The sequence below is a fragment of the Astatotilapia calliptera genome, chromosome 16, assembly GCF_900246225.1.
Source record: "Astatotilapia calliptera chromosome 16, fAstCal1.2, whole genome shotgun sequence".
NCBI classification, from domain to species: domain Eukaryota; kingdom Metazoa; phylum Chordata; class Actinopteri; order Cichliformes; family Cichlidae; genus Astatotilapia; species Astatotilapia calliptera.
The window spans coordinates 11,175,597-11,196,486 of record NC_039317.1 but is presented as its reverse complement, the minus strand read 5'-3'; the positions used below and the strand labels follow the sequence as shown (position 1 = coordinate 11,196,486).

At 38.3% G+C, this 20,890-nt stretch overlaps 1 protein-coding gene across 1 annotated transcript; it reads right to left on the bottom strand.

Annotated features, from left to right (window-relative positions):
- Positions 1-1,027: 1,027 nt before the first annotated feature.
- Positions 1,028-19,879, bottom strand: LOC113007366 (C-type lectin domain family 10 member A-like). The gene is made up of 8 exons (XM_026143830.1): positions 19,733-19,879; positions 19,555-19,656; positions 19,229-19,378; positions 15,671-15,813; positions 9,655-9,748; positions 9,386-9,553; positions 5,165-5,226; positions 1,028-1,135 (listed from the first exon to the last, which is right to left on the bottom strand). Exons 1-8 carry the CDS (start codon positions 19,800-19,802, stop codon positions 1,028-1,030), a joined length of 897 nt encoding a protein of 298 aa, XP_025999615.1. The 5' UTR covers positions 19,803-19,879.
- Between the last annotated feature and the right edge of the window lie 1,011 nt (positions 19,880-20,890).

Below are 20,890 nucleotides of genomic sequence, written 5' to 3'. Positions count from 1 at the left end.
CACAGATGGAAAACAATGTTCAAATCAGGGGAAAACAGATGCAGGAATTAAAACTCATGCAGGTCAGAAACAGACATTTGTTTCAAAGTAAAACAGTAAATAAGGAAAATAATGAACACAGACATGACTATAAACACTCAACTACAAAGAAATATGAATCAGGGAGGAACTGAGAAACCCTGCAGGAAGTAAAACCAGACTTGAGTCTTGAAACAAATATAAGGATCACAAACTGACAGTTACCACCAGAACAACCATAAAGTCAAAACAGAAACACTCAATAAAACTAATAATAATGATAATAAAAACAATATCACAAGAAAAAGAACAAAAACAAAAATTCAAACAGTAGAATAAAAATCAAACAGAAACCCAAAACTTAACCACTTATATATGGACAAAAAACCAAAAAAATATATATAGGCCTTTTAGGATAAAACTGAAATACAGAAGTACAATTATTGTAATCAAAGAAAAAACTGCAAAACATTGATGAATAGATCATCTTTCTGAATCAGTTGTTTTCCAAAACTTTTTCACAGATCCATTGATGAGAAGATGAACATGGACGATCAAACCATGTGTTTTTTTCAATTTCGACAGAAACACAGTCCTCATGTCCACCATTATTAGGCTCACCTCTTGCCCAGTACCTACCAGGTCAACGACAGCAACATTATCTTATTATTATTAAGAATTATACAGTGTATATATATTATACACTGTACATTAAGATCACCAAATTTCAAATAACAATAACATTTTTCTTTTCAGGTGGTTTCTAAACAGGCTTGCATAAAGTGTGCAGATGGCAAAACACACCAGCTCTGAACACAAGAATTGTTGTTGTTTTGACTGATATAATAACTTCTTTTGCTCCCACTTGGCCAAAACAAGTCATTAGCACACATCTTTACGCTATTAGCAGTCAACCACCGACATGTAAGCCTTTGTGTTTATGTCTGCATGCATCTGTGGGTTTAACAAATTTCCTATGTAAAGGAATAAACTGAACCAAAGTGAAGACTTACGTCAGAATCTGTGGAGTCCCATCTACCCATTTCCATGATCCCTCCTGCTCTTCGTCATTTAAACCAATCCAAACTTCTGCTGTGGTGACCGTAGAGAGGAATTTCTGTTTAATATGAAGAAAAATCTTTTTATTTTACTTTAAAACCACATTTTTAGCCTATGCCAGGGGTCGGCAACCTGCATGCGGCTCTTTAGTCCTTATAGTGCGGCTCCAGGTGGTTTGGAAAAATAAATTAAAAGTATTTAGGTGAAGTGTATTTTATTTATGTTAGTTCTTTTTTTTAACTTGTAGTTCTAAATTGGAAATTACTGTGATATTGAAATATAAATATAAAATTATATTCTATTATTTTTTTCATCGCTCAAAATAAGCGTCACACTAGCGGAAGCCAGTATACCCGCCGAAACGCTGTGCATTTATCGAGACTTTGGATCCACATTATGTCAGCAGCTATTCTCCACCGTGAACTATGTTAAAAACAAACACCGCTCACACCTCACAGATGACAGCTTACAGTCCTGCGTGAAGATGAAAGTGACTTCGTACAACCCTGATCTGCAGACGCTGTGCGCAGAGGTTCAGGAGCAGAAGTCCCATTGTAAACATACCAGGGCAGACCCGACGATGTTTGTACAAACACGCTTTTCAGCATGTCTTTATTGACCACTTTTTACACATGGTTGCTGTACGCATAAGCATAGCATAGCATGTGCTACCTATGCTGTAAGATAGCACATGTTACAGCATAGATAGCACAGACGTCAGTGCAGTGTTGCCAACTTAGCGACTTTGTCACTATATTTAGCGAGTTTTCAGACCCCATTAGCGACTTCTTTTCTAAAAAGCGACTAGCGACAAATCTGGCGACTTTTTCTGGTGTCATTGGAGACTTATTTATGACGACTTTTTGACGTGAAAGGGCACATCAAATGTGAAAGGGCACCTCACCCGTGCTAAAGCACTCACGGGCGGAGGATAGTGCCACCAGAGCGCCTATTTCGGGTCACTTTTGCCGGTCGAAGCCCGGATAAAGGAGCAGGGTTGGAATTGTGACATTAAAAAACAATAATTGCTAAAATAAATTTAATTTGTAGTTCTAAATAAATTCTAAATGGATTTAGGACGTTTTTTACTCACTTTATGTCTCTTCCATGATGTTATTTCTCTCTCCAACAGCGTAGGTTACAATTATATTAGCATGACCAATTATGCAAATTAGGTGATGATGTCATTTAGCGACTTCTAGCGACTTCTAGTGACTTTTAGGACAGCCAATAGCAATTTTCCTTACTGAGGAGTTGGCAACACTGCGTCAGTGGCGGAGCGTGGGTGGGGGCTTACTGGGCTTAAGCCCGGGTTGTTTTTTCAGAAGCCCGGGGTCTTTCGGAGTGTAATTTTTTCATAGTTAGGATGCCTGTGGCTGACAACTGTATAAAACCAAAACTACACACAATATTTGAAACACAATTCTGTGGGAATTTACGACTGTGCGTAAATCCCCCTAATATTGGTATGATCCGAGCTCAGACACTAAGCGGGCGGGGCAGCTGCTGCCTGCGAGTGCGCCGTTAGAGAAACGCAGCCAGGCAGACAGTGGAGAACTGAAGTTTGACCAGGTACCAAAGCAAATCATTCGTACTGTACAAATAATGTAAATATAACGGTGTATCACGAAAGATTGATATCAAACTGATCACTTGACCAATATTACGTTACTTGCTCTTGGAGTGAATCAACAAATGGTGAAATGAAAAGCCGAACAACAACAATGCTGTTTCTTTAGAGAGTCTTAGCTTACATGTGTGTTTATTTCATATTTTCAGTTGTTACCCTCCACGGCTAAATAAATCGGTTTCAGTAATGCACTGATATACAAGAATGGACATAAGGAGCTTCTTTCAAAGAAAAAACTCAGGTAGTATTTTATATATTATGCTTTGTATGTTGTTCAGTATATTTCATGTATATGCAAAACAAGAGGAATTTCAATACACAGCAGTATATTCACAGTTGAAACCAGATATTTACATACACTTTATGGAAAACACAAGAACATTTTTTTACTATACAACATCAATTTAGAGTAAACTTGTTTTGTTTTGGATAAATAAATATTGAAATATCTTTTGAATTAGTTAAATGTCAGAATAAAGAGAGACAGAGCTCTCTATTTTTATCACTTTCATCAAATTTAGGAGTACATGTACACTAAGTTTATTGTTAATTAATAAGAAAACTCCAGACGTTCCATTCTGAGCTGAAGAAGCTTCTGATAGGTTAGTAGAGTCCATGTGAGTAAATTGGTGGCACACCTGTGGATGATGTGTCTGTGAGCACAAGGAGGGAGAAAAAGGAGAGTGGAAAAGTACGCGTTGTAAGTTCCGTTGCAGCAGCCTTTCAACGCCTCTCTCTGTCTCTCGCAAGCAAAGTTGACCCAGACAACAAAGTAAAGCTAGTTTTTGGCTACGAGCCCGACACAAACCCGACGTATTAGCCAGAGGTCCCTTTACTACGGTTCGGAGCCGCGGACCTTCAGTAATAGTAATAAATCACACAGCAATAGTACATTCATGTAGTTGTAAAAAGCAAGATAATATATTAAGTAATCCAAAGTATTCAGAATACGTTTCTCTCATTGAGTAACGTAACGGAATACGTTACAAAATACATTTTGGGGCATGTATTCTGTAATCTGTAGTGGAATATGTCAGGCTTATATTATTGGATTGTCATTTATGCTTAGAAGTATTTACTCATATATGCTTAGAGTTTTATAATCAATTGCATGTTGATAGAGGTCTGATCCTTAGCAGTCTGTAAAGACTCTGTGTGCCTTCCAGAGTGTTCTGGCATACACACTCACATCTTGGGGTCACGAGAAGAGGTCGTACCTTCTTTTATTGTTTTATGGTATAGCAAACACAAGTATATCTGTTTTAGTCTAAGTGCCTTTTGTTTAGATGAACTGCTGGACTTCCAGACCAGCAGGTTTAGGGAAGTCGTTTATGGGGTCACATCTTGACCACACACACACACACATCACATGTTCACTCTTGCAGACACACACGACACACGTTCACATGTGCGTGTCTTATCTGTCGCATCATTAATGAGATGTTTGTGTAGCCACTGAATGGCTGCGAGGGAAGGCTGGAGTTTGGAGTTGGCTTAGATCAGATAAGGTGCTTCTCCCCTTGTAGCAAGTTAAAGACAGAAAGCACTGTGGTCTTGCTTTTGTACACAAGTGACTGGTCTGTGAGTCAGCGGGGTTTAATTGTTAGACCCAACATGCAGTTTATTTTATCTAAGTTTCTTTTAAAAATCCAAAGCCAGCAATAATTAAAACTTTGAATTTTCTTTAATGCTTTGACACATTTTTGTGCAACACTGAAGATGCATTTCCTGACAGCTCACACAGCAAAACACTCACTCAAATCTCAATAGCAGTCATTCAAATCTGTAATTGATTTGTCATATGTTTTTTCAACAATCAGTATGTCATTGCCACCAAAATCTATTCATGCTGTCTAAACAAATGTAGTCAAAATGTTAATATATTTTGTCAGTGGACTCATACTTTTACTTAAACATAATTTTTACTAAAACACATAGAATATCAGAACTGGAACTGTGGAAACCAAACATAGTACAATAGTATTCTGTAAGTTACTGGACTTCCTGTCACTCCTGCCCCTTGCCTTGCAAATGCTCTCTCCTGCAATGTATGCTGTATCCACTGCATTTGTTGGCATCATGATGATGAGCCTTTATTTGTCACTACAATGTTACACATACATGTTACCTGCAGTGAAACAGGACTGCAGGCATCTTTACCATATCCTGTTTTCCTTATCCTTGCTACACTGCCACATTTCCTTATTCTTCTTCCGCTTCTTCTATTGACAGGTTGTTTCCCCCTATACAATTTCTGTCTAAACAGATTTCTTTGATACACTCTAGAACATTAAACATGTTTTAAAATGCTCATACACATCATACATAATGATTTTTTTACTTTATTTTGAATGTGTTAACACTTAAAAAAGGCTGAAATAAAAGGCTATTTACATTAAAAATGGTAGTTTGAATTTATTTACAGCTCAATAACACATACATACATAAACACTGTACCTGTTCTTCAGGGCTGTTAATAACCACCAGATCTGCTCCTCTGTCTCTGCAGTCCATTCTGGCTGCATCCCAGGGAGCAGAGCGTTTAGAGATGAGATAGCAGCTATGGCTGAAGCTCCATCCTACAGGACATGTTTTATCTGGAAGAAATTACAAACAAATAACATTTCAGTTTATGAATGATCTTTTATGAACTGTATAACAATGAATTCTGTTTAATTAATTAAAATCCTCCAAAGACTTGATCACAAAGATCTAAACAGTCTATTTACTTGCGTGTCATTATTTATAATATAGTAAAAATAATAGAAAACTTTTAATAAATACAACAATTTAAACAATAAACACCACAATAAAAAACTGTCAGAAACCCCAAACTTAACCACCTTCTGAAGTCTCCACTAAGGTAAAATGAAAAAGCAAATGCAAATTTTTAGCCACAACAAAACACATAATTATGAAATAAAACAGTTTCAAATCTAGAATTATAATCATAGATAAAACTGCAAAACATTTATGAATAAATGATCTTAAAGAAACTGTACTGTGGTTTGGTGTATTTTCGCAGATCCATTGATGAGAATATGAACAAGAATAATCATTCCAAAACCTTCCCCATTTATTGATATAAGCACAGTTTTCTTCTCCACCATCATCAGGTTGTGTTGTTGCCCAGTACCTAGCAGGTCAGTGACAACAACATTATTTTATTATTATTGAGGAAAAAATGAGTCTTTGGTGTTTGTGTGAGGAGTTTTGTCAAACAAATTTTCCATCAGCAGCTTTGAGTTTTTATAAACACACTGCACATTAAGATCACCAAATTACAGATAACAATGGAAATAATATATATTTTTATTTTACTTTTTTTAGTACATGGTGTTTGTTAGACAGGACTATACAAAGTATAAAGACAAACACATAAGCCCAGATTACACAGACATCTTGACTGATATAATAACTACTGCCTTGGCTCAGTGTGGCAAAAATCAAGTCATTTGCATGCATCTTTAAGCTTTGGGAAGCCGTTTGGCTCAACCAATATGCAAACTGAACAATCTGCATTCATCTGTGGGTTTAACAAATTTTGGAAATATTTTGGAAATTTAATAAAAGTAATGAACTGAACCAAGTGAAGGCTTACATCAGAGTCAGTGGAGTCCCATCTACCCATTTCCACATTCCCTCCTGTTCTTTGTCATTTAAACCAATCCAAACTTCTGTGGTGATCGTAGAGAGGAATTTCTGTTTAATATGAAGAAAAATCTTTTTATTTTACTTTAAAACCACAATTTTAGTCTATGCAGTGTTAGAGAATTGTGGATCAATATGGTTGTCATTGTGCAAGATGATTAGATAATTAGCAAGAATGCTCACCTCTGTTTTACACACACACACACACACACACACACACACACACACACACGTTCACACAAAAGTTTCTTTTGTGGTGATCATAGAGAGGAAGGTCTGTTTAATATGAAGAGAAAACATTTCAGTTTTAAACCACAAGTTTTTATTTGCATATTTTACATATAAACTATGAAATTATTTTTATGTCATAGTTCGCATGCGAGAAAAAAACATAATGCGAGCAAATGATGTAATTTCACAGGCGCAGTTAAATTCATTGCTTCTAAATTTAAAGAAACCCATGCGCTTAGAATGTGCATAAAGAAGCCATCGCACACCAAGATTGTCTGCTTTGCATACACTGCTATTTGTTTGTAATTTGAAAAATTGTTTGCCAAATAGTTATCAACAGTTATTCATTTCCTTTGTAGCAGTGGAAATACACATAACTATCACTGGATTACTTTACTGCTGAACAAATCTTTTAAACTGTCCCCTTAATCTGGTGTACAACATAGCTCTTGTGATTTAGAAAAATCACTGTAATAAGAAGAATGCATCATTCCTAAAAGGAAAAAAAAGAACAACATTAAAAAAAGGAAAAAGTGCATAAACTTATTATTATAAAATGTAAATGAATGTAAACTGTGCCTATGATGCTGCCTTTGAGTGCACTTTGATCAGTCAAACACAGCTGTACACATCTGGCTGCAGAGCTTCACTGACTGTGGGTTCAGGCGCCACTGTAATTCATCTAAATAATATTAAAGATTCTCTGAACAGTCAGTCTGTGGACAGGAGAGGAGGATGTTACAGGCTGTCTTTAGTAAGTAGCTCATTTGTCTGATCTGAACTAGTGTCTAATAAAACTTTTATCACTGTTGCTATAATGTTGTGTAAATCTAAAGGGTCTTATCAGAATCAGAATCAGAATACTTTATTGATCCCAGGGGGAAATTATTTTTTGTTACAGTGCTCCATTATAAACCAACATTAAGACAAGACAGACAATACACTAACTAAGAATAGTACAATATATACATATATATATACATATATATATATATACATAAGTCACTCATAAATAAATAGCTGAACAAGAAACATGTGTAGCTGTAGCAGCAAACAGTGTGTTAAGTGGATGCGTTGTACAGGGAGATGGCCACAGGCAGGAATGATTTCCTGTGTCGTTCAGTGGTGCTTTTCGGTAATCTCAGTCTCTCACTGAACGTGCTCCTGTGACTGACCAGCATGTCATGGAGTGGGTGGGAGGTGTTATCCAACATTGTCTTTATCTTGGACAGCATCCGCCTCTCCGACACCACCTTGAGGGAGTCCAGCTCCATCCCCACAACACTGCTGGCCTTACGGATTAGTTTATTGAGTCTGTTGGCATCTGCGACCCTCAGCCTGCTCCCCCAGCATGCAACAGCATATAGGATCGCACTGGCCACAACAGACTCATAGAAAATCCTCAGCATTTTCTGGCAGATGTTGAAGGACCTCAGTCGCCTCAAAAAATAGAGACGACTCTGGCCCTTCCTGTAAAGTGCTGTGGTGTTTTTAGCCCAGTCCAGTTTATTGTCAATGTGTACTCCAAGGTATTTATAGTCCTCCACAATGTCAACACTGACCCCCTGGATTGAAACAGGGGTCAAGTGTTTCCTGGTCTTTGCCACGTTGAGCTGCAGATGATTCTGCTCACACCACGTGACAAAGGAGTCGACCACAGCCCGGTACTCTGTCTCATCATCCCTGCTGATGCATCCAACCACCGCAGAGTCATCAGAAAACTTCTGAAGATGGCAGGTCTCTGTGCAGTGGCTGAAGTCTGTGGTGTAGAGGGTGAAGAGGAAGGGGGAGAGGACAGTCCCCTGTGGTGCCCCTGTGTTGCTGATCACCTTGTCAGACACACACTGTGGGAGACGTACATATTGTGGTCTTCCTGTCAGGTAATCAACAATCCAGGACACCAGAGAAGCATCCACCTGCATCGCTGCTAACTTATCACCCAGGAGGGTCGGCCTGATGGTGTTGAAAGCACTGGAAAGGTCAAAAAACATGACCCTCACAGTGCTCGCCGGCTGGTCCAGATGGGTGTAGACATGATTGAGCAGGTAGATGATGGCGTCCTCAGTTCCGAGACGAGGCTGATAAGCGAACTGAAGGGGATCTTACTATGGGTCGCAGCTGGTCCAGGATGAGCCTTTCCAGGGTCTTCATGATGTGAGAGGTCAGTGCCACGGGCCTGTAATCCTGGGGGCCACTGGGACGTGGCGTCTTTGGTACAGGGACGAGGCATGATGTCTTCCACATCACCGGGACCACATCACAACATATAGCTACTAACTAATCTCACAATTTCTGTTATTAATCAATATTAATTGTGATTAATCGTAATTACTTGATTAATAGCCTGGCTCCAATTACGTTTTTTCAGCTTTATATTTTAAGGTTGTAACAGACATTTATGCAATACAATGAAGTAAATGCAGAATAAACACAAAGAATATATGCTGACATTCAAAGTGAATTTTAATAGTTTTCATCAATCTTTAACACAGTGAAAACTTAAAAAACCTTCAAGGTCATCAACAGTTACTGAACCCAGGCCAAAAGGTTAAAGTGAATACCATAACAGAATACCATAACAATAAAGGGTGCACAAAACTCAGTATTTAAAACAGAAAAAGACACGGCTGAAAACCCAGAATGTTGAACATTTTCACTTAAAAAGGAGCGATTTGGCTTAGTCCTTCTTTGCACTAAGCCAGTTACTGAGGCAGACTATTCTGTTTACATTATCTGATGACAAAGAAGCACGCTTCTTTTGAATGATGTGACCTGAGAGTGAGAATAAGCTCTCACAAGGCACTGTGGTTGCAGGGGTTGACAGGTACTTGTGTGCAATAGGTGCCAGCCTGGAATGTGCTCCTTCTCTCTTTAACCACCACTGTAGTGGACACTCTCCTACGTCAATTTTGGGCTCTGCTTTGTACAGATTCAGATAGCGGTCATTAGCGTCTTCCTCTGTATCTGAATCAGAAGAACCAAGCACACATGCTGGCAAGGTTCAAGTAGTTCTTCCAGCTTTTGCAGTCTGTGAAGCTCCTGGTCAGTCAACATGGTCACCTTGCTGTTTTGCTGAGCCAGGACGGTGGTCAGCACAGATTTGTTTCTCTGGATCCGCTTGATCATCTCTAGGGTGAAGTTCCATCTTGTTGGAACGTCCTGAACAAGCGGTTCTGTTTGATGTCCATGTGCAGCTTGCTGTGCCTTTAATTCCTGAGCGTTTGCTGGACTATGCTTAAAATGTCCAACAATCTTGTGAAATTTGGCCAGAGCCCTTTCAAATGTGCTGTCATTAAGAGAAACTGTAACCATTCTTTTGCAGAATGTGGGCCATGCAGGGCTGTGTTCAAATGGAAGTAGTCTGGCGGCTGCAACCATGTTACGAACACTGTCGGTGCCAAGCGTGGTTAGTCCTGATTGTCCCTGATTTTCCAACACTCAGAAAATGGTCAGCACACACCTCAGCATAATGCCTCTCTTCAGTTTTACTCACTGTTAGTGCAAACGATTGTAAAGTCCAATCGTAATCAATAAAATGTGCTGTGAGCCCCAAGTAATTATTGTTGTTCACCGAAGTCCAGTGGTCTCCAGTGCGAGCGACATTCCTTACTTGCACAAGCTTACTGGACTGCTGAGCCCTCTGGTCCTCATACAAAGCATGCAGTCTCGACACAGTGGTTCCTCTCAAGAGCGGATTGTAACATACATCTCCTGATGCAGCGCGAATGACTTCTCTCAGTCCATCATCTTCTACTATGCTAACTGGTCGGGAGTTTTTAGCTATCCAAATTTCCAAGGAATTGGTTAATTTTTCTCTACCATTTTTTGTTTTTCGTCCACGAGCACCATACTCCTGAAGCGTAGATTGGCGAGGTCCCGTAGAGGCGGATTCAGTTGGGTGTTTTGCTCTCAGGTGATACGCCAGTGATGAACTGCTTCTGTGGTACTTGAATTTAGCTTTGCAAACTGTCCACCTTACTCTCATTTTGTCCAACAAGCCATCAGGAAACTTCTTAAAGAGAAACTTTCCACCCAAAAGTCCGTCTTCCTCCATGCTCGCATGTGTTAGCTATAGTAGCATGGTATCACTTCTTTTTCTTCTAATCATTTCTATCAGGCCAAATGCCAGCATAGCACAATGCTGCCCCCTCCTCCAGAGCTGCTCATGAGTTTAAAGATCTTAGATTACAGGAAATAAAAAAAACCCCCAAAACTGCGCTTTAGGGATGGGTATCGAAACCCGGTTCTTGTCGAGAACCGGTTCCCACTGTTTCAATTCCTTGGAATTGTTTGCCATTTTTGCAAAGGATTCCCCTATTGATTCCAGTCGCCCCAAATGACGTCACCACGTTGCGGGACGTCATTTACCTGGCAGGAAACATGACGGCTCAAACGCTCAAAAGTTTGGTTACATTTTCCGAGAACGGATGACAACAGGACAACTTGCAATACTTGAAAAGTAGATATTTCATTTAGAGAGGAAACACTACGAATATGCAAAAACATTTGCTCACAAAACACGCAATGACCTTAAATGAATGTCGTGTTTTTAATTCTTCTCCGGACTCGTGAATCTCAACCCAGCAGCAGTGGTAACGTTTGCACGTCCTCTCCCGTTAATGCAACTAACAGTGCATATTATGTTAGCGCGAGCTGCCTTATTACAAAACCTGCCATTATTGTGCATTTAGGTGACCATGATGAGACAGACAGAGTCTGGCTGGCAGTTCTCGCTGCAGTCTACCGGTATCGTCTCCTTTCAGGCCAGGATAGACAAATGTCACCGAGCAGTGACTAAGTTTGTGGTAAAAGGCTTGCACCCATTTGCCACAGCAGATGCCCCCGATTTTCGGTAAGTGAATGTGTTTAATTGTAGGCAGGGCCATTACTGGATATTCTTGTGTAATTGCTACAGAATAATTTATGTTATACTTTGTTATTGCTACAGAAGAATATTTATTTTATTGTTTTACATTTACAAATTTTTTTCCTGGGGACTCTGTGACACCCCATTGAAGAGCCGTAGGCTGTGGATCTCTTAAGGTCTCACTGTTGGGTCTGTAAGGCCATGTTAAGATATAAAACAAAGTTCAAAACTAATCGACCTTAGTGTTCTCCTTTTTAAAAAAGAATCGATAAAGAATCGAATCATTAAAAAGAATCGAAAATGCAATCGGAATCGTGAAAATCTTATCAATATCCATCCCTACTGCGCTAATTGCATTAAAATTTTTAACGCATTAAATATTTCACGTTGATCTCAACAATTAACGTGTTAATTTTGACAGCACTAGTTTTTATGCTTTGTGGTTTTACTGTATCTGTGCAGCTAACCAGCAGATTTACTTTAGTCATGTCTACTGTAGATTCATCACTGTGTCTTGGACCAGCACACATCTGTCTGCTGTCTGTTGTCACTGCTCAAATATTTGCTGTACAATTTTCTTTAAATTACTTAAATTTTGGTTTGATCAATGTTTTTATTCAGTAAAAAATACATTTTTATTACAGTAAAATGTATAAATATTCTGCATTAAAACAGTCTTCAAACTCTAAATAATTGTTTAGTCTTTAAATTGTACACCACAACTGAAGCTAATTCACTGTAGCTAAATCATACCACAGTTTGTTAGTTGATTCATTCCTCTGTTGCCCCTCTCTGTTGTGGTGTGCCCCAGGGGTTTGTATTGAGCCCCTTATTATTCTCTTTGTATATGCTACCCTTGGGCTCCATATTTCAAAAATACAATATTTCTTATCACTTTTACGCTGATGACATTCAAATCTATTGTCAACTGACTGATGATTGTCAGCATCACTGAACTCCCTGTACGATTGCCTGAGAGAGGTTAAAGATTGGCTGTCAGAAAATTCTCTCGTTTTAAATGAGAAAAAAACTGAAGTTATGGTGTTCAACAGCCATATTCCTCGAGACCAGCTTGTTGCCCTGCTGGGGCCCCTAGCTAACTCTCTCTGTGATTCTATGCGTAACCTGGGTGTCTATTTGTATAGCTCCTTTAAGCTCGATAAGCAAGTATCATCTGTAGTTAAATCTGTTTTTTTTCTACTGCGCCATATTTCTAAAGGTAAGCATTATATACCGCACAAGGACCTGGAAAAACCTATCCACGCTTTTGTGACCTCCAGGTTAGATTATTGTAATTCTCTCTACTGTGGTCTCCAAGCCTTCTCTCTTCGAAGGCTGCAACTCGTTCAGAATGCTGCGGCCTTCTTACTGGAACTAGAAAATTTGACCCTATTACTCCGGCTCTTGTTGATCTACACTGGTTAACAATCAAATATCGCATTGAGTTTAAAATCTTGCTACTCACTTTTAAAATCCTGAATAACATTGCGCCCAGCTACCTCACTGACCTCCTCAATCTGTACACTCCTTGTTGTGCATTAAGATCATCAGGTCAATTACTCCTGGCCCAACCTAAGTTTAGACTGAAGACCAGAGGCGATCGTGCCTTTGCTTCAGCTGCACCCAACCTTTGGAATAGCCTCCCTGCTTCTATTCGAGCCTTGGACTCTATCCAATCCCTTAAATCAAGATTAAAAGCATATCTATTTGACTTGGCTTTCCTGACCAGTTAATACCCTTTTAAATCTTTTAAATTTTAAACTTTTAAATATTTTATTAGATTTTATTAAATTTATTATTTTATTATTAATTTTACTGCTGTTTTTGTCTTCTTAGCAGATTTTGTATTTATCTAATTCTCCTGGTCTGTTAGTGCCTCTATCCTGTCTGTGCTAGTGCCCGATTTGTACCCTGTTATTGACTTATGTTGACTCTCCATATTACTGTGAAGCACTTTGGTGTGCCTTCGGGTTTTTAAATGTGCTATATAAATAAAACTGTATTGTATTGTATTGTATTGTATTCATATGAATCTAATTGTGCTACATGGGATGTTCTGTGCACCAGTGAATGTACTGATTTATCACTGGCTTCACTTTAATACTGAAAAACATATAATTCTAGGACACGTTTTGAAGCACTCCTGTCCAGTTATGGTATGTGCAGTTACATGTGTTTGATGCAGACTGAGCAACTTTTTGTTCAAAGGTTTAAATGTCTGCATTTTGGCCAAAGTAAAAATTTGGCCCTTAGAGGTTCTGATGCACACTTCTTTTCCTGATCCTCGTTATGTGTTTTTTCAGTCATAAAAGCTTTGTAATACTGTACAATAGATTAATGGGACAGCTGTGACATGGCTTCACAACTTCAGAACTTAACTTAGATTACTCTGGTTTGTAGGATTTGTTCAGCAGTAAAGTAATACAGTGATGGTTGTTTGCATTTCCACTGCTACGCATCAAACATTAACTGTTGATAATTTGGTAAGCTTTGTCTTTCAAAATGTAAACAAATACGGACACAAGCAGCGCCTATGTCACTTTCACTGTGTAACTGAATTTAATGCAGTAACCTGAAGTGTCCATCAAGGTGACCAATCACATTAGGACCACCCTTCTCTTTTATACTACTGCACCCCATCAATCAAAAATGAGTTGATTTGCACAAGCAGGATTTCTCTCCAAGCACAAAGAGCTAAACACAAGGGCATGAAACAGCAGCACTGTTTTACTGAAGATAAATTTCACAACAACAAATATAGTAAATCACTCTCGTTAACCTGCAGCATGCTGTAAATCTTTTTCAACAATCAATAAATCATTGTCACCAAAAACTTGTTGATGCTGTCTAAACAAGGTGATCAAGATGTTAATATATTCTCTCAGTGGTGTTACAGCCCTGGACATATACAGAATCAGGGCGTGTCAGTATGTCTGTATTGTTTTTTATATGTGTGTACTGTGCCTTTAAGAGTCTCGGCAGGCCCCTCCTTGGGTGAGCTGTTTTGGGTTGGTTTTGACCTGGCAGCTACTAATTGGCCCCACTATCAACAGGCTGTTTTTTTTATTTTATGAAAAACCTTTACCCTTCATTTAAAAAAGTTAATAAAAAATTTAAAGAGATTTTGCTGATACACTTTAATTCAGCAAATGTAATGTAAAATTACCATATTCATCATGGTTTTTTAACTTTATTCTAATTGTGTTAACGTTAAGAAAAATGTTCATTTTTTTATAGTAAAACTATTCACCAAATAAGAAAAGAAAAACAGAAAATGTATTTTAGTAATAGGATAAGATGGCCCCAACTGACAGCGTGTAGAGTGAATACCTCAGGCAGCAGAAACCCAAGGAAGAGGAGGAAGGCGAGGAACTATTATGGAAGGACAGGCCCCCCCATGGCATGTACCACCGGCAGATAGCGGAGGTGACTGATATCCAGAAATGCTGCCATTGGCTGGACAAAGCTTGACTGAAAAACAGCACGGAGGCTCTAATCATGGCAGCACAGGAACAAGCTCTGAGCACAAGATCCACAGAGATTGGGGTCTATCACACCAGGCAAGGCCTCAGGTGCCGGCTATGTAAAGATGCCCCTGAGACAATCCACCACATAACAGCAGGGTGCAAGATGCTAGCAGGCAAGGCATACATGGAACGCCATAACCAAGTGGCCAGCTTAGTGTACAGGAACATCTGTGCCGAGTATAACCTGGAAGTCCTGAGGTCAAAATGTGAGACGCCCCCAAGGGTGGTGGAGAATGACCGAGCTGAGATCCTGTGGGACTTCCAGATACAGACGGACAAAATGGTGGTGGCTAACCAACCGGACATAGTGGTGGTAGACAAACGGAAGAAGACAGCCGTACCGATCGATGTAGCGGTTCCAAATGACAGCAACATCAGGAAGAAGGAACACGAGAAGCTCGAGAAATAGCTCGGGAAGATGATGGAGGGTGAAGGTAACAGTGGTCCCAGTTGTAAGCGAAATCCTTATTTATATATAATTACGGGTGAGGATCAGGAGTCCCAAAATGAATTTAAAAAATACATCATTAAATAATTTATTAAATGTTTTAAATAGATGAATAGACATGTAATTAATTGCTTAAATATTTATTTATTAATTAATTCCAATTTTAATTAATTATTTAATGGTGTGTTTAATTAATTCATTTTGTCACTCCTGGCCTTTCATATACATAAACACTGTACCTGTTCTTCAGGGCTGTCAATAACCACCAGATCTCCGCCTCTGGCTCTGCAGTCCATTCTGGCTGCATCCCAGGAACCAGATCTTTCAGAGAGGAGATAGCAGCTATGGTTGAACTTACTCCATCCTAAAGGACATGTTTTTTCTGGAAGACATTACCAACAAATACCAGTTCAGCAAGTTACTGAATTATATTTAAAAAACTCTATAACAATGCTCATTTGATCTGTTCAATTAATTGGAATTTTAGTACTTCAATAGTTTTGCTTTTATCAATCACACCAACAAGAACAGTAAAGCCAGAAGGACACATTTCCTGCGGGGAAATTAAAACAGAGTGGACTGTCTGAAAAAATAAGACAATGAAAACACTCTAGACAAATTTGTGTAACCACCTTCTTGGTGGAAGTTGGACCCAGATCCAGTTTATCAATGGTGTGCTTTTTTATTTGTTGTGATCAGTTTCATTTCTGATTCTAAACTATAATTGTCCTGGCTGGAATGACCATGTTGCTGATGAGACTGCCCACAAATATTATGACTGCATCGTGGTCAGAACTGTTGTATTAGCACCGTGACAGACTGGTGACCTGACCAGGCTGTACGCTCACTCTCACTCCACAGCAGCTGGGATAGGCACAAAACCTTCCAAGACCCTGAACTGGATAAGTGGAAGACAATGGGTAGATGTGTCTGTTAACCCACTTTCAGGCCTTTTGTTCACACATTGATATCTAAGGCAGTTTTTGAACATCTGAAAACATTTTAGAGATAAAAGACTGAAATTTTCACAGACCTTTATTACCATCAAAATAAATCAGAATCTGTAATACATCAAAAAAGTCTTGACTAGTTAAAATATGAAAAAAGTCCAGCACTCCTGCAAAGAAAAGTGCTTGTATGAATGTTCGACTAGGTCAGGGGTAGGGATGGGTATCAAAACCCGGTTCTTGTTGAGAATTTTTGCAAATGATTCCCTTATCGATTCCAGTCGCCCGAATGACGTCACCACGTTGCAGAGCGTCATTTACCTGGCAGGAAACACGGCGCCTAAGCGGCTCAAACGCTCAAAAGTTTGGTCATACTTTACAAGAACGGATGACAACAGGGCAACTTGCAATACTTGCAAAGTAGATATTTTGGCGCTTTGGGTGCCTTGAAAAGCGCTATATAAATCCAATCCATTATTATTATTATTTAAGGGAGGAAACACTACGAATATGCAAAAGCATTTGCTCACAAAACACGCGATGACCTTAAATGAATGTCGTGTTTTTAATTCCGCTCCGGACTCGTGAATCTCAACCCAGCAGCAGCGGTAACGTTTGCACGTCCTCTCCCGTTAATGCGGCAGGTAAATAATCAACTAACAGTGCATATTATGTTAGCGCGATCTGCCCTGTTACAAAACCTGCCATTATTGTGCATTTAGGTGACCATGATGAGACAGACAGAGTCTGGCTGGCAGTTCTCGCTGCAGTCTACCGGTATCGTCTCCTTTCAGGCCAGGATAGACAAATGTCACCGAGCAGTGACTAAGTTTGAGGTAAAAGGCTTGCACCCATTTGCCACAGCAGATGCCCCCGATTTTCGGTAAGTGAATGTGTTTAATTGTAGGCAGGGACATTACTGGATATTCTTGTGTAATTGCTACAGAATAATTTATGTTATACTTTGTTATTGCTACAGAAGAATATTTATTTTATTGTTTTACATTTAAAAAAAATTTTTCCTGGGGACTCTGTGACACCCCATTAAAGAGCCGTAGGCTGTGGATCTCTTAAGATCTCACTGTTAGGTTTGTAAGGCCATGTTACTCCTAAATTTCTATCTTGTTCAAAGATAAGATATAAAACAAAGTTCTAAGCTAATCGACCTTAGGGTTCTCCTTTTTAAAAAGAATCGATAAAGAATCGAATCGTTAAACAGAATCGAAAATGGAATTGGAATCGTGAAAATCTTATCAATACCCATCCCTAGTCAGGGGTCAGCAACCTTTAACACCCAAAGAGCCACTTGGACCCAGAAAACACTGGGAGCCGCAAATACTTTTTGACATCTAAAATAAAGATAACACTGTATATATATTTTTTTACCTTTATGCTTTGTGTGAACAACTAAAGTAAGTAAGTAAGTAAAGTTTATTTATTAACAGACAGGCAGTCACAAAGCGCTGTACACAAATATTAAAATAAACAATACAATCAATAGACATTATACACAATGTAAAAGATCAAATGTAAAGAATGTAAAGAATATAAAATACGTAGATCAACAAAAGGCTTGTTTGAACAGAAAACTTTTTAACTGCTTTTTAAAAGAATCCACAGAGCAACTAAGGTGTGTGAAATCCATTAAGTTTTACAGAGAAAATCACATTTTGAACTCTTAAAGAAATATAACAAAAGGAAAGACACCCAGCTGAACTAAAATTATCCAGCAAACAAAAACTGTTGTGAGCCGCCACCCTCATATCGCCTTTGGAGCCTTGACCTGACAGTTGAAAGTCTCGATAAATGCACCCCGTTTCTACGGGTATACTGGCTTCTGCGAGTGTGACGCTTATTTTGAGCGATGAAAAATAATAAAATATAATTTTATTTTTATATTTCAATACCACAATAATCTTCCAATTTAGAACTACAAGTTAAAAAAAAGAACTAAACACAAATAAAATACACTTCAGCTAAATACTTCTAATTTATTTTCCCAAACCACCTGGAGCCGCAGGTTGCCGACCCCTGGACTAGGTGAATGAGGCATGTTAAAAAAAGTGCTTTGACTGCTCAAGCAGAGTAGAAAAGTGCTATATATAGATATATATCTTGAAATATATGAAGATAAATGATCACAAAACCCATTAGATGTGTTCAAACTCTGAACCATGAAATTTGTATGTAAATGTGTGATGGTCAAGCAGAATGTTCTAAAGAAAAAAAATGTCTGACTTTAGATGGAATGACTGTAACTACCTATATTAAGGTCTATTTGTTGTAGACTCATTAATTTATAAATGTAACTACAATTTCTATAAAGGAATCAATTTCAGCATTTTTGTACTGGTTTGATTTTGTGATGCAGTTGGCATCAGCAATGTTGCTACTACTGGGGTTAGGTTAATTGGTGAATCTAAATTGTTCATAGGTGAGAATGTGAGTGTGAATGGTTGTGTGTTTGTGTGTTGTGTGTTTCTATGTGTTGGCCCAGCAATAGACTGGCCACTTGTCCAGGTTGTACCTTGCCTCTTGCACTATGGTAGCTGGGAAAGGCTCCAGTGACCCTGAATTGGATAAGCGCAAGCGAATGGCTGGATGGAAATAAATTAAATGAAATATCATCCAGCAACTTTCTTGGGTTGACTTTATGAATTTCGAATAATTTCAGTGAGTGCAAAGTCTTGAAGAGCCACAATCCCAAATGACAATGCATATTTGGTCTCTTAAGCATTTAAGTTTAATTAATTTAAGTTAATTAAGTTTCTTCTCAGTGAGAGAAAAGGAGAACAGTATTTGCTAGAGAATTGAATCACTGTAAAGACAACGGTAAATAAAAGGACTCACTCAGAGAACTCAGAAGCACTTCAAGCTCTTTGAGATTTTCAGAGAAGTTGGTACGCAGCAGGTCTCTTTCCTCAGTCATGACGGCAAGTTTTTTACTCACAGTGGAGAGATTTGCATTCAGGCTGTCTCTTTCCTCAATCATAATAAAGTCTGAAATAAATAAATTAGGGCAGGCTTTTGAGACACAAAACATCTTGTGCATTCATACTTAGACTGCTTCTGATTTATTTTAAACCATAAAAACTTTGAACATTGCTTAGCTTGTCAAATATTAATTCAGCACTCAGTGGCAGTTTGAACAATTATTTATGAAGAATCAGACTCACAGTGGACACCATGAGTGACAAATCCAATAAGAAGCAAAACACCCAGCAGACTCCACAGCACAATAACACCTAAATAACGATTCTCCTTACGGCTCTTTGGACCTGAAAAGAGAAGAAAAAAAAGACTGAATTATACAACAGTAACAACAGCTGTTAAAATAAATCTATCACTTCCTACCTGTGTGATGTGTTGACAGTTTTGGGTTGTCTTGTTCAGCAGATTCAGCACTGGCAGAAATTTCCTCCATTGCTCACAAGCAGGCAAACTATTTCCTAAATGGTGAGATCTGTAGCTCAGCGCTTGTAACCTCAAATTATCAGTAGTTTCAAGTTCTTCTTTTTTTGAACTTTCGAGGATGTCACACATTTCAGATGTTGATATGATTTTCACAGCACTAATTTACCAGTAAAAGTGGATCTGATCCTTTCTAAAGATAATTTTGTATATGATAGTCATATGAAAACTAATAAAAGTTAAATTTCTTTACGCAGTTTTTTTAAGAACTTTAAAGTTTCAGATTTCAGATTCATATAAAGAAAATAATCAGAAAGTTAGCAATTAAAACTTTAGGCTCCTGCCTAAGACCTTTAAAGTTCTTATTTAGAAACTATATAGAAACATGCTAGATAGTATTTTTAATCAGTTTTTAAAGATTGATTATTTACTGTCATTGCTGCAGAGACATTTGTGTGATATGTGATTAAAAATAACCTCAACACAAGAATGAGATAATAACGTTACACATGAAAGTGCTAAAAGGGGAGAATTTCTCTCCCTCTCTCTCTTGCTTTTTAAAACATCCAGAAGCTTGTATAAACATTATAATTTCTTGGAAACAGCACAAAAACAACAGGTCAGCTCCTAAAAATGTTAGATTAGCACAAGTGGAGAGTGGCAATTAGGAGATCTTCATCTGATTTTGCCTTTTATTGATAAACAGGTTGTGAGAATCCTATTTTACTTAGTTTTTTATCAGACTTTGGATGATTATTTTTTTCGCATGACTATATGTTGTAACTCATCCAGTACAGAGCTGCTGTTGCATAATGTGCCTGTACTGTGGGTGTCCTTGTTATCAAATTATGACTGACTTTTATCACTAACATCTTGCTGTTTCCTGTAAGTCTATGTTCATCCTCCATATCTGTGAGCAGTGTTTATTTTGTTCTGATCTTCTTAGATTCATGGAGAAACATAATATTTTATGAAAGCATTTAAGATATTTAAGGACACTTTAATGAATATGCATAGGTTCATTAACATAGGTACACATGTGAACAAAGAGTACCGTGTGTGTGTGTGTGGTCAAGATGTGACCCCATAAACGACTTCCCT

Bases quoted from the DNA above. Each gene is read 5' to 3' on its own strand.
- LOC113007366 (XM_026143830.1), bottom strand. From the start codon at position 19,802: ATGGAGGAAATTTCTGCCAGTGCTGAATCTGCTGAACAAGACAACCCA. The intron at 19,657-19,732 runs GTAGGAAGTGAT...TTCTCTTTTCAG, and splicing joins ACTGTCAACACATCACACAG to GTCCAAAGAGCCGTAAGGAG. The intron at 5,227-9,385 runs GTGAGAGCTTAT...CCTGGGATGCAG, and splicing joins CCCTGCAACCACAGTGCCTT to CCAGAATGGACTGCAGAGAC.